The sequence below is a fragment of the Sinocyclocheilus anshuiensis genome, unplaced genomic scaffold, assembly GCF_001515605.1.
Source record: "Sinocyclocheilus anshuiensis isolate Anshui unplaced genomic scaffold, SAMN03320099.WGS_v1.1 scaffold29, whole genome shotgun sequence".
Taxonomy (NCBI): Eukaryota; Metazoa; Chordata; class Actinopteri; order Cypriniformes; family Cyprinidae; genus Sinocyclocheilus; species Sinocyclocheilus anshuiensis.
The window spans coordinates 879,624-894,664 of NW_015539835.1; the positions used below are offsets into that span (position 1 = coordinate 879,624).

Consider the following 15,041-nt stretch of genomic DNA (forward strand, 5'->3'; position numbering starts at 1 on the left):
AATAAAACCCATTACAAACGAGGCATTTGTTGCATCCAGTGGGGACATAATTACTGATTATAATGACTTATACTGTCTTTTTACGCGTTGCGATGCGTATCGCGCTGCGTATCACGCCGCGTAAACATAAAACCATGTCTGCATTTGTAATCAGAGAAACAACAAACAACAAGCCTACTCTACACTGCTCAAAACTCATGTTTGAATCATCATTGGCAAATTATTTAAATATAAAAAACGTACTTACACTCTGTGAGTCAGAAGCACCAGACTGTCCTTGCAAATTTGGAACTGCCCAACTTTATAGAAACAGCTTTTGTGCCACAGAAACATTAGGCTACTGGTTCAGGAAACAGTCCTCATCCATCCTCCATAAAATGCGCAGCACACATCTGAATATTTAAACACACAGCGGCTCCACAACATGGCAACAGCGAGAATAAAAGTTACGCCTTCATCTTTGCGTGAACATTTGGGCGGCGTTATGCAAATCGTCCCACATTGTGACATAGACATGTGGGGGCGTGTTAGTGCATTGTTGCTGTAGTTTATATTTTTTTATAGTGCCCAAAACCCAAGGTTGCATTACAAATGTTAGAAAAAAAATTGACAAATAACAAACATCCATAACAAAGTACAATTCACAGACCAAAATCTTAAAAAAAAAAATTAAAAACCAGGAGAGAGAGTAAATTAAGTTCACAGTGCTTAATTGGTGTTTGCCAGGTTTCTGTGAGCAACAGCACAGTTATCATCAGAGAAAAGGTCCCGGAGAAACGTTCTTTTACAAGTTAATAAATGAATGTTAAAGGGATAGTTGCCCCCAAAAATGAAAATGTTATGTTTATCTGCTTACCCCCAGGGCATCCAAGATGTAGGTGACTTTGTTTCTTCAGTAGAACACAAACGGAGATTTTTAACTCAAACGGTTGCAGTCTGTCAGTCCTATAATGGAAGTGAATGGGAATCACGGCTTTGAGAGTCATAAAACATACACAAACAAAACCAAATTAAACCCACTTATAAGTCTGCAATCCGCCGTAAAGCAAGAAGAAGAAGACACCTCACGCGCCGGCTGAAGAAGAAGAAGAAGAAGAAGAAGAAGAAGAAGAAGAAGAAGGCGCTCAGGACAGTTTGTGTTCTACTGAAGAAACAAAGTCGCCTACATCTTGGATGCCCTGGGGCTAAGCAGATAAACATCAAATTTTCATTTTTGGGTGGACTATCCCTTTAAGTAGTGCAAAATAGCCTTTGTTGATGTAATCGGTTGAAAGTCATTGTTAATGTTATGTTTTTTCAGGATGTCAGGATGGCAAGTGGCCCTGGCTTACCGGACAGCCTGGTGCTGGAAATCTTCTTGCATCTCCCTCATAAGGCAGTACTGAGCGCTGGGTTCACCTGTCGTCAGTGGTTTGCGGTGTCACGGGATGAGTTCCTCTGGAAGGAGCTCTTCTACAACTACTACTGCATCCCGCGCTCTGTGCCTCGCCACCCTGGTATTGCAACTGGAGCTGAACTTTTATTTAAACTGCATCATAAGCAATTAATTAATGTGTAAAATATATAAGCACACACCTTCACATCTGTGGCCAAAAGTAATTTAGTGTTTATTTTGCAAAAACAAAATGGAATATAGTCTATACATGAGGCCTTTTACGACTAATCCACTAAGTAGTAAAAGACGTGACACTGCCTACATTTTTTTTACCCTCTTTGTCATGTATGAATGCCACACTGTGGCAGCACTCCCTGTGTCTTTTGAGAGTAACAATGCATTTCCTGCATGTGTGCAGCGGCTGTGTCGTGGTACCGGGAGTTCAAGCGGCTGTATGACTGCATTCCCTGTGTGGAGGTTCAGACTCTGAAGGAACATCATGATCAGGTCCTGCATTTGGCCTTCTCTCACCGTGGACATCGCTTCTCTTCCTGCTCCAAAGACTGTACTGTTAAGGTAAGACTGCTTACTGCTCACTTAATAAAGATTACATTTTTTTTTCTTCAAATTTCAAATGTTTACACAGTATTTATGATTTATAATCTAGCAGACATATGTCCGAATGAAAGAAATTATTTGCATATGCCAGCCATAACATACAATCTCTATGGTTATATGCAAAAAAAGAACATCTGGGTAGTTGGCATGACAGAGTATTGCATAACACTGATGCGGTTCCACAAAATGTATTTATTCTTTAATAATTATTCAACCTAATATGACATCATATTAATTAATTGATTAATTAAATGTTCCTAGCACAAATGAGGACAGCAATATGCATTTAATAAATTTTCAAAGCAAATAACAGCAAGTATGACAAGTCAGTGACAGGATGCTACATTTTTTGGTTCAGATATATTGCCAAAAAATGCAATTCATACATACAATGACTTCTGATATTTTACGGAAGAAAAAATAAATACAATTATTTTAAACACAACCTTATAGCGCTCTGCTTGTATTTGGTATTTATTAGATAAAAAAAAGGTTAATATTTGACAAACCTTTGTCCAATAAATCAGTTTCTTTGTCCAAAAAACAAACAAACAAGATGTTAATATGATATCATCAGATGTTAACATATGTAGACTGTCATGACTGTGTGTCAAAAAGAACAGATAAAAGTAGTGACATTTTAGTTATGATAATTCATAAGTTATGATATTTATTGAAAATTCTATTTACTTTGAAAAATGTATTTTTTAAATAAAAACATTTAGAAAATAATGGTTTTGATGTGAACATTCACGTTTCAGGGTGTAACGAAATATATTCTACTTGACATTTTCAGTGTTATTAAATGCAAATGTTTGTTAGATGAGTGGTTTTTACAAAGATGAAACAAACATGATACAGATTGCATTTCTAAAAAAAAAAAAAAAAAAAATTGTCTCATTTGTCTCCAAGATTTTTTTTTTTATTCGCTTTACTAAAACTACAATTCTCCATATGTATGTACAACATTTAAACAAAAATTTTGATGATAAATTAAAAATAAAAATGATTTTGTTACTGCTTTATTATTCACCGAATAATAAAAATTAACTTAATGTGCTTTTACAGCTTTGGGACACGGAGCGATCAGATGGCACCATCTCTTTGGTTCACAGCTCCAGCATGCGGCAGTTTAACTGGGGCTACACTCAGTTCTCACAGTTTAATGCTGACGACACCCTGCTGCTGGTGTCAGGGGTCTACCTGGGCCCACATCACTCCTCCTCTGGAGAGATTGCAGTCATCAGTTTGGGTAGAGACAGCTGTTACATACTTTACATATTGCACACACCCACTGTAAATAGATTTCTGACTGATGTTGTTGTTTTGGATCTGTAGAGAACTACACTCTGCTGTCCCGTGTGAGAAATAAGCCATATGATGTTTTCGGCTGCTGGCTGAATGAGACTCACCTCATCTCTGGTAACCTGCACTGGATTGGCAACATGACCTCCTGCTCTGTGCTCTGGCTCAACAAAGCCTTCCAGGTCCAGATGTGTTCACTTCTCTAGGGTTTTAAAGTGATGTGCTGAGTCCAAAATTAACTGTAGCTGATGAATTGAAAAAATGTTTTCTACTGGCCATGAAATAATTTTTTTATTTATAATTGAACAATATTTTTTACCCAGTGATAAAACAGTGTTTTCCATTGTGTCTTACTCGCAAAAAATGTTTGATGAGACCCATTGTAATCTTCCACTTATTTTCATTGTGGTTAATTATAAGAAACGGTAGCCATATTAAGTTATGCCAATAACACACACACACACAAAATATTTCTAGCTAAACATCTAATGGTTATGGATGTATGCCGCTATTAGGTATTAGATATTTTTGTCCTAACTACTCACTCAGTGTTACCCCTCTCCATGTTTAGGACATCGAGTCAGAAAATGTGAATGTGGTGAAGCGTCTCTTTAAGATCCAGAACATCAATGCCAGTACTATCCGCACAGTGATGGTGGCCCACTGCCGTCGACACGACTCTCCTGACCTCCTTCTGGACTATGAAGCTCAGTCACAGGCACAAGCTCTAGCTCAAGCCCAGCGGACACAGCAGCACCAGCCTCTCTTTTTTGATCTGGGAAACACAGACAGTGAAGAGGAGGACGATGAACATGATGAGGATGAAGAGGATGAGAAACGAGGAGAAAAAAGAGTGTCGGCACATCTGCCCTTATTTAACCCATCCGGGATTCAGCATGTTATACACGTAAGAGCCATAGAGATCGCTGCACCTACAACATTTTAAGCCACTTAAGATCTTTTTTATATCATTATGAATTCTATTGTGTTTTCGTTTTTAGTAGTGAAGACAGTTTTCCCATACTTACAAAGATACAGAATACATTGATCTTCTGGAGAAATGGGAAATGGTTTCCTTCATTTTTTATGCATTTTTGAAAACGTTCTTCTGCAACAAAAGCATTGGATTGGATGTATAGGGCAAGATAAAATCAAGTATTATGTGTGCGTAGTATTTTTGGATTTGCATCAAAAGATGACTGTATATATTCATCAAATATAAGTGTTCCATTTTTTAAAAAAGATCTTTACAATTTTTATTTTATAGATCAAAATTTGAATATAAATGTGACATTTTTATTTTAAGCATTTATAACCATGAAATCTGAATTGACATTATTTACTTAAAGGCACAATATGTAATTTTTGCCGCTAGAGGGCGCGTATTCAAAATAGACAAAGGCGTAGTTTGATGACGCTGTGTTGTCGTCTTCATCCCCACAGCCGAAGCAATCCGATGGACTCGGGCAGAAATCATGTTCATGGATGAGCTAATGATTTATTAACGTAGTAGAATGAAGCAGGGTGAGGCTGAAAGCCGTCGACACGCCGCTGAACGAGCGTGACACACGGTTCGAAAGCGGCGGAGCTTTTATTATGCCACAGTCGACCGCTTCCACTCCTTCTGGTCGTGCGTATGTAGGGGAAAAAAGCAGCTGTTTTATCATACTCGATACATTTGAAAGTTCTGTTATTATGCTACTCTGTACGGTCGTCACCGGTCTAATAAAACGCACAACATATTAAAGCGTCTTTGGTGTTTCCATGTTTTCTACAAAACAAAACGGGAAATCGAGGGGTTATGACATCATTGGCAGGCGACACATTGACACTTTGGACACGGTCCGTGTCACTAGCTAAAATTGCTTATTTCTCTGGATTTAAACATTCTTCGAAACATTTGGGATAATGTAAGTACACAAGTCAGCAAAATATATAACACTGTTCTAGTGGTTTTTGGATATTTTAATACAAAATCTTACATATTGTGCCTTTAAGTGTTCCCTGAAAGTTTCATCTGTGCATGTTATTCCAAAGAAAAATTGGGACCAGTTCTCAGTATTAACTAGTGGCTTATTAGCATGCATATTGGCTGTTTATTAGTACTTATAACAAAATTAGGAGTTTGAGGCAAACGTCATAGTCAACAGTAAGAATTGGTCCCCAAACTAAAGTGTGACCAAAATTGTTTATAATTTTAAATTAAAATGTAATAACTTGATCAACTTCTGAAACAACTGGCGCAAATGCAGCTTTGAAATATAGAGCAATTAATATTATAGCAACAGATAAAACTTGACTTTCATTAAGCCATGCTTTAAAAACATCTCTTCAGCTGTTATTGTATGTTGTCGGTTATATGTGCAGTTTCTGTATTTGCTGGCATTAGGGTCATCACAGCGTAGCCACGCGTGATCGAGAGTTGGAGACTAAGGTGGCCAGGTTGATGGGCAGCAGATGCACCAAAGCTCCTGATCCAAACCTGGTCTCTCCAACAGCTCCCGGAGAAGGAGAGGACAAGACCTACCTCCTCTTCACCACCGGCAGCCTTACCTACTCGCCTCACCAAATAGGTGAGCATGCGCTTATGTCTCTGATGGGACACTGTACGAATGATTACTTAATCTGCTAATTCCATACATGACGGGATGGTAAATTAATTCATGTGTTTGTGTCTGTTTCAGGCATCAAGCGAATAATGCCTGATCAAATGACGACGTGCGGTCCTGTGTTGGGAGAGGAGCGCAGTACAGATGAATTCTTTGACTCACTGGATCATGTGATCGACATACACGGCCACATCATTGGCATGGGTCTGTCACCTGATCATAGGTGTGTGTTGTGCAACAGTAGATGACTAGCATACATGAGCCTTTAACTCACTTTGGACTAATGCAGTTTGCTCAGCAAGTTCATACAGTCTTTCAAATTGTAAAAAGAGAATTACTCTGTGGAATTTGTGTGCAATATAATCTATGGCGTTGTGAGGGATTACCAAGATGTTGCTATTGTGTTTCTGTGGGGTAAGAAGTCACGCAGTCTTCCTCCAGGGGGCGCAAGCAGGCTTGGAAAGCTTCATCTTTTTATCTTATTAAAGGTGCAGTATGTAATATTGACAGCTAGCAGTTGAAATGGATGGGTACTGCAGTCCAAATTCAAAATATTGGAAAGTGTTATTTCTCCCACTTCTCCTCCTCAAACTCAATCATGTTTCCTAAATATCTGAAAACATGTTATGGTATTTTTATGCTTAAAGGGATAGTTCACCCAAAAATGAAAATTCTGTCATCATTTACTCACCCTCATGTCGTTCCCAACCTGTATGAGTTGCTTTCTTATGTTGAACACAAAAGAAGATATTTTGAAGATTGCTGGTAATCAAACAGTTGGTGGTTGCCATTGACTTCCATGGTATTTTTTTTTCCTACTATGGAAGTCAATGGCAACCACCAACTGTTTGATTACCAGCAATCTTCAAAATATCTTCTTTTGTGTTCAACATAAGAAAGCAACTCATACAGGTTTGGAACGACATGAGGGTGAGTAAATGATGACAGAATTTTCATTTTTGGGTGAACTATCCCTTTAAGTACAGTAAAAAAAAATAAATACATACAGCACCTTTAAAGATATTTATAAAGTGAAATCATTTCAGTCTATTCATTTCCACTTAATTGTATAAAAATAAAGGTGACTTAATCAATCTCTACAATATTTTAAATAAAATCCCTAAATGGCCATGGAAAACCATGTACAACAACTCCTGAACCCCTGCTGAAATTAAAGCATTATCAATGAAAATGGTGACCGTCATGCAGTGTTTGTCTGATCACAGGTACTTGTATGTGAACAGTCGAGCGTGGCCAGCAGGCTGTGTGATCTCTGACCCCATGTCCCCTCCGCCCATCGCAGAGGAGATCGACCTGCATGTGATTGATCTGAAGAGTCTTAGAGAAGAGCGCCGCAGCCTTCGAGCCCACCGGGCCTTCACACCCAACGATGAGTGCTTCTTTATCTTCCTTGATGTCAGCCGAGACTTTGTCGCCAGGTAATTTACAGCCCAGCCAGCTGTGCACATTTTATTCGCAGTAGTGAACAGATGTTTTTGGCCTGTTAACCAGTTCTGCCATTTGGAGTACAGTACATGCTATTTACCAGAATAAAGATGTACTAAGTAATTTCTTCTTTCTTCTTAAGTCAATTCTTTCACTGGCTGAAACGACACTGGTCTTGAATTTTATACCGTCAGGCAAACGGCATGTGTGTAGCATCAGGAAAATATTTTTGAAAAGCAGGCTTTTTTATGTTGTGGGAATAGCGTTGAGTGGATTCAATTCATCAAAGCATTTGAACGTTTAATAACAGGAATGTTTGCATGACTAATTAAGCGTTTAAGATCATTGTAAACTTGTAAATGATGAATGCATATAGAAAGTAAAGGGGAATTTCAGTGGTTTTTTCTTTTTCTTTTTTGAGGCTTTGAAAACCTTTCTTAATTCAAGTCATCAGTCATATCAATAGTGATAGGTACCAGTCAGAGAAAATCACATGACCATATGTGACCCTGGACCACAAAACCAGTCTTAAGTCCCTGGGGTATATTTGTAGCAATAGCCAAAAATACATTGTATGGGTCAAAATTATAGATTTTTCTTTTAAGCCAAAAATCATTAAGGATATTAAGTAAAGATCATGTTCCATGAAGATATTTAGTAAATTTCCTACTGTAAATATATTAAAACTTAATTTTTGATTGGTAATATGCATTGCTAAGAACTTCATTTGGACAATTTTAAAGGCGTCCAATTTTCTCAATATTTAGATTTTTTTGCACCCTCAGATTCCAGATTTTCAAATAGTTGTACCTCGTCCAAATATTGTACTATCCTAACAAACTATACATCCAATGGAAAGCTTATTTATTCAGCTTGTTTATTTATTTCGAGAAATCGACCCTTATGACTGGTTTTGTGGTCCAGGGTCACATATGTAAAATATGGCTCCATAATGTTATTGAAGCCAATAGAAATGACTAGACAAGCTGAAAGTCTGCACCAGAATATGAGCAAGATCTTATAAACTCAGGACAACACAGTACTACAGCTAGGTGATATATCTGATCTTTTTCAGACCTTTTGATGATATTTAATATATATATATATATATACAGTGGGTACGGAAAGTATTCAGACCCCCTTAAATTTTTAACTCTTTGTTATATTGCAGCCATTTGCTAAAATCATTTCATTGGCTTTGAAATGGCTTTAAAGAGTAGTATTTCTATTTTCCCCCTTTTTCTTTTTGCAATAATTTCCAAGAGGAGAATTTTTGGTGTAAATCATTCTCAAAAGCATTCTAATTTACTTCATGTAAGTAGCACAATCTTTTTAAAAACTATTTAAGGCTTGAATACACTGCATGACTTCTGCTTAGATTTAGAGTCTGGAGGAGTTGCTGAAATTCAAAGCCAGTCTTCTACTACTAAACCTTAACAATGATTAACGAAAACATTAATGTAAAATACAAAAGTCATCTGAACCATCAATAAATGTTTGACGAACAAAAGATCAAAAGGATTGAGTCAATAACTGCACTAGAAGTGTTAATTGTCTAATTCATGTAATTGTCTGTGTAGCGGGGCTGAGGACAAGCACGGTTACATCTGGGACCGGCACTACAACATCTGCCTGGCTCGCCTGAAACACGATGACGTGGTCAACTCTGTGGCCTTCAGCCCAGCAGACCAGGAGCTGCTGCTGTCCGCCAGCGATGACTCCACCATTAAAGTGTGGCGCTCGCCACGTATGGTGCGACTCGCTGAGGCACTCCAACACCCCCCTCGGGCTCACAAACTGCTCTCCTCCTTGTTTGGCCACAGAAGTGCTAATCTGAATGGTAAGCCCTGACCTAGACGCTGGCGGGGGCAACACATGAGGGAAGCAACACAGAAAGACACTCCATGAGCAGAGCGAAACGTGTGAGGTCAAGAAACTGAGGATTCCACGTGGTTCCTACAAGAACAAGGATACATGTATTCCTTAGTGGCCTTTTTGCAGGATGTACTGTGACCAACAGATCACTCACTGGGAGATGAAAAGCGATCTTTGCATAAAGAAACAACAACAAAAAAAGGTGTCTTTGGAATGCTATATTTCTGAAAGATCAATGATACACATGAAAACGTGGAAGACAGGCATCAACAGTATATGTGAATTCAAGAGCAAAGAACCAAGAATTCGAAGAGATATTAAGGTCACATTCACATATATGTGCGTCACGTGTGCAGTTTGTGAGTCCGTTTAACCCTGTCATAAAGAATGGAGCACCACTTTTGCATGTCTGCACGTTTGTAATTTCTGTATTTTTTTTTCTTCTGTTTTTAGTAGATGTTATACAAGCAACCTGATGATCATAACAAGGACATGGTCAGAGTATTGAAATACTAAAAGAGAAAAATTACAATTCTGCTACAAATTTACAGCACAATTATGTCACTGGTGTTTTATCTCTCTTCCAGTTTCATGTAGAGGAGCAATTTAACGTCATTACAGAACGACAATGCAGATGTTTACTCCTGAGCTTCCCCATCTATGCCTTTATTATTGAAATCAATTGTATCCTTTGTGCATATGGTTTGTGTCATACAGGTTTTAACAATCATACTATATTGAAAATGTAAAAAAAATCCAAAGACTCCAAGCCTTCATGTTGAACTTTTAGTTGTTCGCTTTATACAATCATTTGGTTTTAACTTGCACCAGTGCTGCACCTCTGTTATGGTGGAATATTTATTTTATATTTACATCAAGTATAACATATTTCATGAGAATTTGTGCAGGTGTGATTAATAAGACTACCAAAAAGCTGAAGAAAAAAGGTCAAACAACGACCATTTCATTTTCCATTATGTTTATTTACAGTAGGTGAGCTTCATTGAGATACTATGCAGCATCAGGGCAACTTTCTGTGTCATAAGCTTACATTATTTACCAGCATTAAATATTCAGCAAAGGTGCTCATTTGTTATGAAAAAGTGACTCTAAAATGCTCCCCCATGCCTAACATATATGATCTATATATGTAAAGCTCAGCTGTAATGTTAATCATGCGTATGACATTTTGTTGATTTCCTTTTGGTTCCTTGAGATTTTATTTATCTTCATCAGGCGATTTCAATCTGATCTCCTAATAATAATTTAGTTGGCGTTTGGATCATGGCGTGCAGCATTCATCTCTGTAGTTGCGAGTACATCAATGGTTTTGTTTTTAATGGACCTGATTCCCTGTGTGACATTTGTTTGCATCTGATTTTCCCACATGCTCAGTAGATTTTGTATTGTGGGATGTGTACAATTTGTTTTGACCCATTAAACTATTTTTCTTTTACCAGACGCAATGTGAATTTCTTGTTTTTATATCCCATGTTTGTATTTTTCATAAAGATTAGGACTGGATAAAATATACATACCTCTTTAGAGAAAAGATCATAAACTGTTTTTTTGGTATTACAAATGGATATGGTTAGCATACAACAATTTTGCATTTCAGAAAAATCATTAAATTATATATATATATATATATATATATAAGAATTATTGGATCATGAACCCGACACTCTGCTTAGACAAAAAAAAAAGAAAAGCGATTGTCATACATTGTATTATAGCACTCTAGTACTGATGCTAATAAAATTAGTATTTTAATATCTATACAAAAACTAAAAATGACTTTAACTGCTTGATTGAATATATAAATGATAGCTAAGATATAAATCAATAAATGACAGCTAAATAGTAAAAGGTAAAAGGTACTACACACAATTTCATAAAAAGAGTTACATGAGTTTTTCCCATATTTAACAGCATGAAAATTCCTGCTAAAAGTACAGTATATGCATAAAATAACCAAAGCTTCGGGTCACAGAACATGTCTTATATGTAATATTTCTGTATTACATACATTATTAAAAGTAGGTATAGTTAAAATATAATGTGTATTATACATATGTAATATATAAATATGTATTATAATGAATATATATTGTTTTAAATATTGAGTTACAGTGGTGTGAAAAAGTGTTGGCCCCCTTCCTGATTTCTTATTTTTTTGCATGTTTGTCACACTTTAATGTTTCAGATCATCAAACAAATTTAAATATTAGTCAAAGATAACACAAGTAAACACAACATGCAGTTTTTAAATGAAGGTTTTTATTATTAAGGGAAAACAAAATCCAAAACTACATGGCCCTGTGTGAAGAAGTGTTTGCCCCCCTGTTAAAACTGTGGTTTATCACACCTGAGTTCAATTTCTCTAGCCACACCCAGGCCTGATTACTGCCACACCTGTTCGCAATCAAGAAATCTCTTAAATAGGACCTGCCTGACAAAGTGAAGTAGACCAAAAGATCCTCAAAAGCTAGACATCATGCCGAGATCCAAAGAAATTCAGAAACAAATGAGAAAGAAAGTAATTGAGATCTATCAGTCTGGAAAAGGTTATAAAGCCATTTCTAAAGCTTTGGGACTCCAACACCACTGTATATCAAAATAGTGCAATTGTTATGGAAGTTGTTTGAGCACTGCCACTCCATACAAGCACATAATTTTACTATTATTTCTCAAAATAAATCAATATCTAAATATAATGTTATCATCATTTATATTATTATTTATATTATATTATATTAAAATTGTTTGGCTTCCGCAGCTGAGATATAATAATAATAATAATAATCATAATAATAATAATATCAATTATCATTATTAATAAATCCAATGCTTTATAAGCCAGTGAGGTCGACTATGGCTTTAATAAATATGGTGTCATCTCTCAGATACGAGCTTTTGCCTGCCAGCTTGGCGAGAGGGCAGAAGAGAGGACAACCACTGGCTATGTTCATTTCACTGATGGGTCTCTGGAAGGATGTGGAGCTCACGTCAGGCCTGAAGGCATCAATGATGTGCTCTCTGTTGTTCTGGTCCAACAACATCAATGTCACCTGGAAGGAAAGAACAGGAAAGTGACAGGAATTGCAATCCATGTAATGCCAAGCTCATGTTCTGAAAGTTATACTGGACATTAGATGACAGAACAGTGTAACGTCCGTTTCACACTGGATGCACAAGCAGAGCAGAGGCAGCACAGGAGCTGTTTGTATGCAGAGTGGGAGCAGCATGCGCCCATTGTGCTTTCACACTGGCAGTGTTTGTCACACGCAGCTGAACTGCAAATAAAGAGGAGAATCTTCCACTCGGTTTATCAGCTGTTCTCCTCCTACCACTGTCCCCTGTCTATCGTGTGCTTTGATTGATGGGCAGTGACCGTGTTCCCCTTCTACTGTCCCGCACACATATGCATATAACATGCTGTACAGTGGGTATAGAAAATAATCATTTTGTTGCTTTGCAGCCTGAAAGGAAGAAATGTTTGTTTTATCCAGCTGTATTTACTCAGTGCAACTTATAACATCCAAGTGAAATATATAACACCAACATGTCAGGAAAAAATAAAAAATAAAAAACCAGAATCAATGGCTGTATCCGAAAAACTTAGGCAGCTGACTTGCTGCCTCGCTGCCATATGAGGCAATGACTTTGCAGGCAGGGTTTCTGCATGAAGGCACCTCATAAAACTGATTCCGGCCAGGCTTCTGAGGCAGCGTAACGGTTTAATGATCTACAACGAGTTTTTGTGATAACTAAACGAATATTTAATTACTATAATACTGATTTCTCGCTAGAAATATCATCAAAAGTTAGTCAGAAATATAAATTTACACACAAACTGGCCACCAAACGCAACTTCCAGATGCCATCTTTATTTTTTAGCTCAACCGTCACGGAATTGAACGCACAGGATTGTGGGATATCAAAGGCAGCGAAGGATACATCTATGCTGCCTTCAAAATTCAATCAGAAGAAGGTACCACTGGAGACAGGAAGTAAAGCAGAATTTGGATTCGGATGTGCCTTGATGCCTTCCTGCCTTGGAATGCTGCCTCCGAAGGCAGCATTTTAGAGTTTTCGGATACAGCCAATGAGTTGGAAAAAGGATCACCTCCTCCTAAAAGCGACTTGTAAACTCAATCAGGTGTAGCTAATCACCTTCTCAATGGCACACAAAGCCATTTGACTTTCAACTGTGATCAGCTGTGGTCATTTTGATTAACTCAGCATGAAAAGAGCTTTCCTGGAGCATTTCAGTCCTTGGTAGTGCAACTGAAGCAAACAATCAACTATGAGTGGCAAAGTACTGTCAAAAGATCTCCAGGATAAAGTTGTGGACAGGCACAAGTCAGGAGATGGATACAAAAAATGTCAAAGGCTTTATCAATGCCGAGAGGCACAGTGAAGTCTCTTATTAAGAAGTTAAGAAAGTATTTGGTAAAACACAGACCCTCCCTGGATCAGGACGTTGCTCCAAACTGGATGAAAGAGCCGGAGTAAACTGGTCAGAGAGGTTACCAAGAGGTCTACAGCAACTCTGAAGTAGCTGCAGGAATTTATGATAAAGAGTGGTCATTGTGTGCATGTGACAACAATATCACACATTCTCCACAAATGTGGCTTTTATGGGAGGTTGCAAGAAAAAAGCTACTCCTCAAGAAAGGCCACATGCAGACACAACTGAGCTTTGCCAAAACACACCTTGAAGATTCTGGGGCAGATGAGGCTAAAATTGAATCATTTGGCCTCAACACCAAACGGTCTGGCGGAAATCCAGTACAGCTCACCATCCAAATAACAGCATTCCTCCAGTAAAGCATGGAGGTGGTAATGTTCTGTTATGGGCTGTTTCTCTGCAGCAGGGACTGGAGCACTTGTCAGGATAGAAGGAAAAATGGATGGGGCAAAATACCATCAAATTCTTGAGGAAAATCTGCTGCCCGCTGCCAGAAAGTTGTCAATGGGAAGAAGGTTTACCTTCCAACAGGACAATGACCCAAATCACACAGCTGTGAAAAAAACTGAGCACACAGTGGTTGAAGGAGAAAAAGGTGAATGTCCTTGCATGGCCTAGTCAGAGCCCAGACTTAAAACCCATTGAAATTCTGTGGAATTTTTTATTTTTATTTTTTCTGACATGTTGGTGTTATATCTTTCACTTGGATGTTATAAGTTGCACTGAGTAAAGACAGCTGGATTAAAAAAAAAAACCTGTCTGTCTTCATTTCAGGCTTCAAAGCAACAAAATGTGATTATTTTAAAGGGGGGCTGATTCTTTTCTATATCCACTGTATATACGTAGTTTACATGATAAATGTAATCTTAAAGTTAAATATACCTCTAGTTTTAATCCTTTAAACAGGCCATTGAAGTTTGGACAAAAACTCCTGGCAATGATGAGTTTGTGATTTTTTATTTTTTTTTTCACAGCGCTGAATGTCATACGGTGATTGAGAAAAATGGAACACCTCACTTATTTGATTTTATGGTAAAATTAGTTAGTTTTCGTGGTAACTGAGGTCTATTTTAACCAAGAACAATGCACTGTGGCTTTAATTCAGAGTGAGCGGTGTAGAAAAAAAAAAATAGACTGCCACTTCTGCTTTGCTCCTGCTATCTCTGTGTGCTGTGTAAATGCTCTAACCTGTTAAAATGGGCACCGAATAAATACATTCTGCTTATGCATGCGGTGTGAAACAAGCCTAACACTTTCTTTAAACTAACACGTAGTTAAACATTATACATACTTGCTATAGAAATAAAAAGCAAGCATAATTACAAGTAACTAACCATAA

At 37.6% G+C, this 15,041-nt stretch overlaps 2 protein-coding genes across 3 annotated transcripts in view; one reads left to right on the top strand and one right to left on the bottom strand.

Annotated features, from left to right (window-relative positions):
• fbxw5 (F-box and WD repeat domain containing 5) overlaps window positions 1-10,866 on the top strand; it is a 13,525-nt gene extending 2,659 nt beyond the window's left edge. The window contains exons 2-10 of the mRNA XM_016480605.1: window positions 1,301-1,496; window positions 1,794-1,951; window positions 3,062-3,245; window positions 3,332-3,480; window positions 3,870-4,205; window positions 5,688-5,871; window positions 5,983-6,130; window positions 7,134-7,346; window positions 8,934-10,866. Of these exons, the coding sequence (XP_016336091.1) occupies window positions 1,310-1,496; window positions 1,794-1,951; window positions 3,062-3,245; window positions 3,332-3,480; window positions 3,870-4,205; window positions 5,688-5,871; window positions 5,983-6,130; window positions 7,134-7,346; window positions 8,934-9,204 (1,830 nt within the window). The 5' untranslated portion in view covers window positions 1,301-1,309 and the 3' untranslated portion in view covers window positions 9,205-10,866. The remainder of the gene's footprint in view (window positions 1-1,300; window positions 1,497-1,793; window positions 1,952-3,061; window positions 3,246-3,331; window positions 3,481-3,869; window positions 4,206-5,687; window positions 5,872-5,982; window positions 6,131-7,133; window positions 7,347-8,933) is intronic.
• A 1,144-nt stretch (window positions 10,867-12,010) lies between these two features.
• Window positions 12,011-15,041, bottom strand: part of traf2b (Tnf receptor-associated factor 2b) — a 30,322-nt gene continuing 27,291 nt past the window's right edge. Inside the window, exon 11 of one of the 2 annotated variants that reach the window (XM_016480606.1) lies at window positions 12,011-12,299. In XM_016480606.1, coding sequence (XP_016336092.1) covers window positions 12,081-12,299 — 219 coding nt within the window. In that variant the 3' untranslated portion in view covers window positions 12,011-12,080. The remainder of the gene's footprint in view (window positions 12,300-15,041) is intronic. The other variant, XM_016480607.1, reaches the window with a different exon arrangement.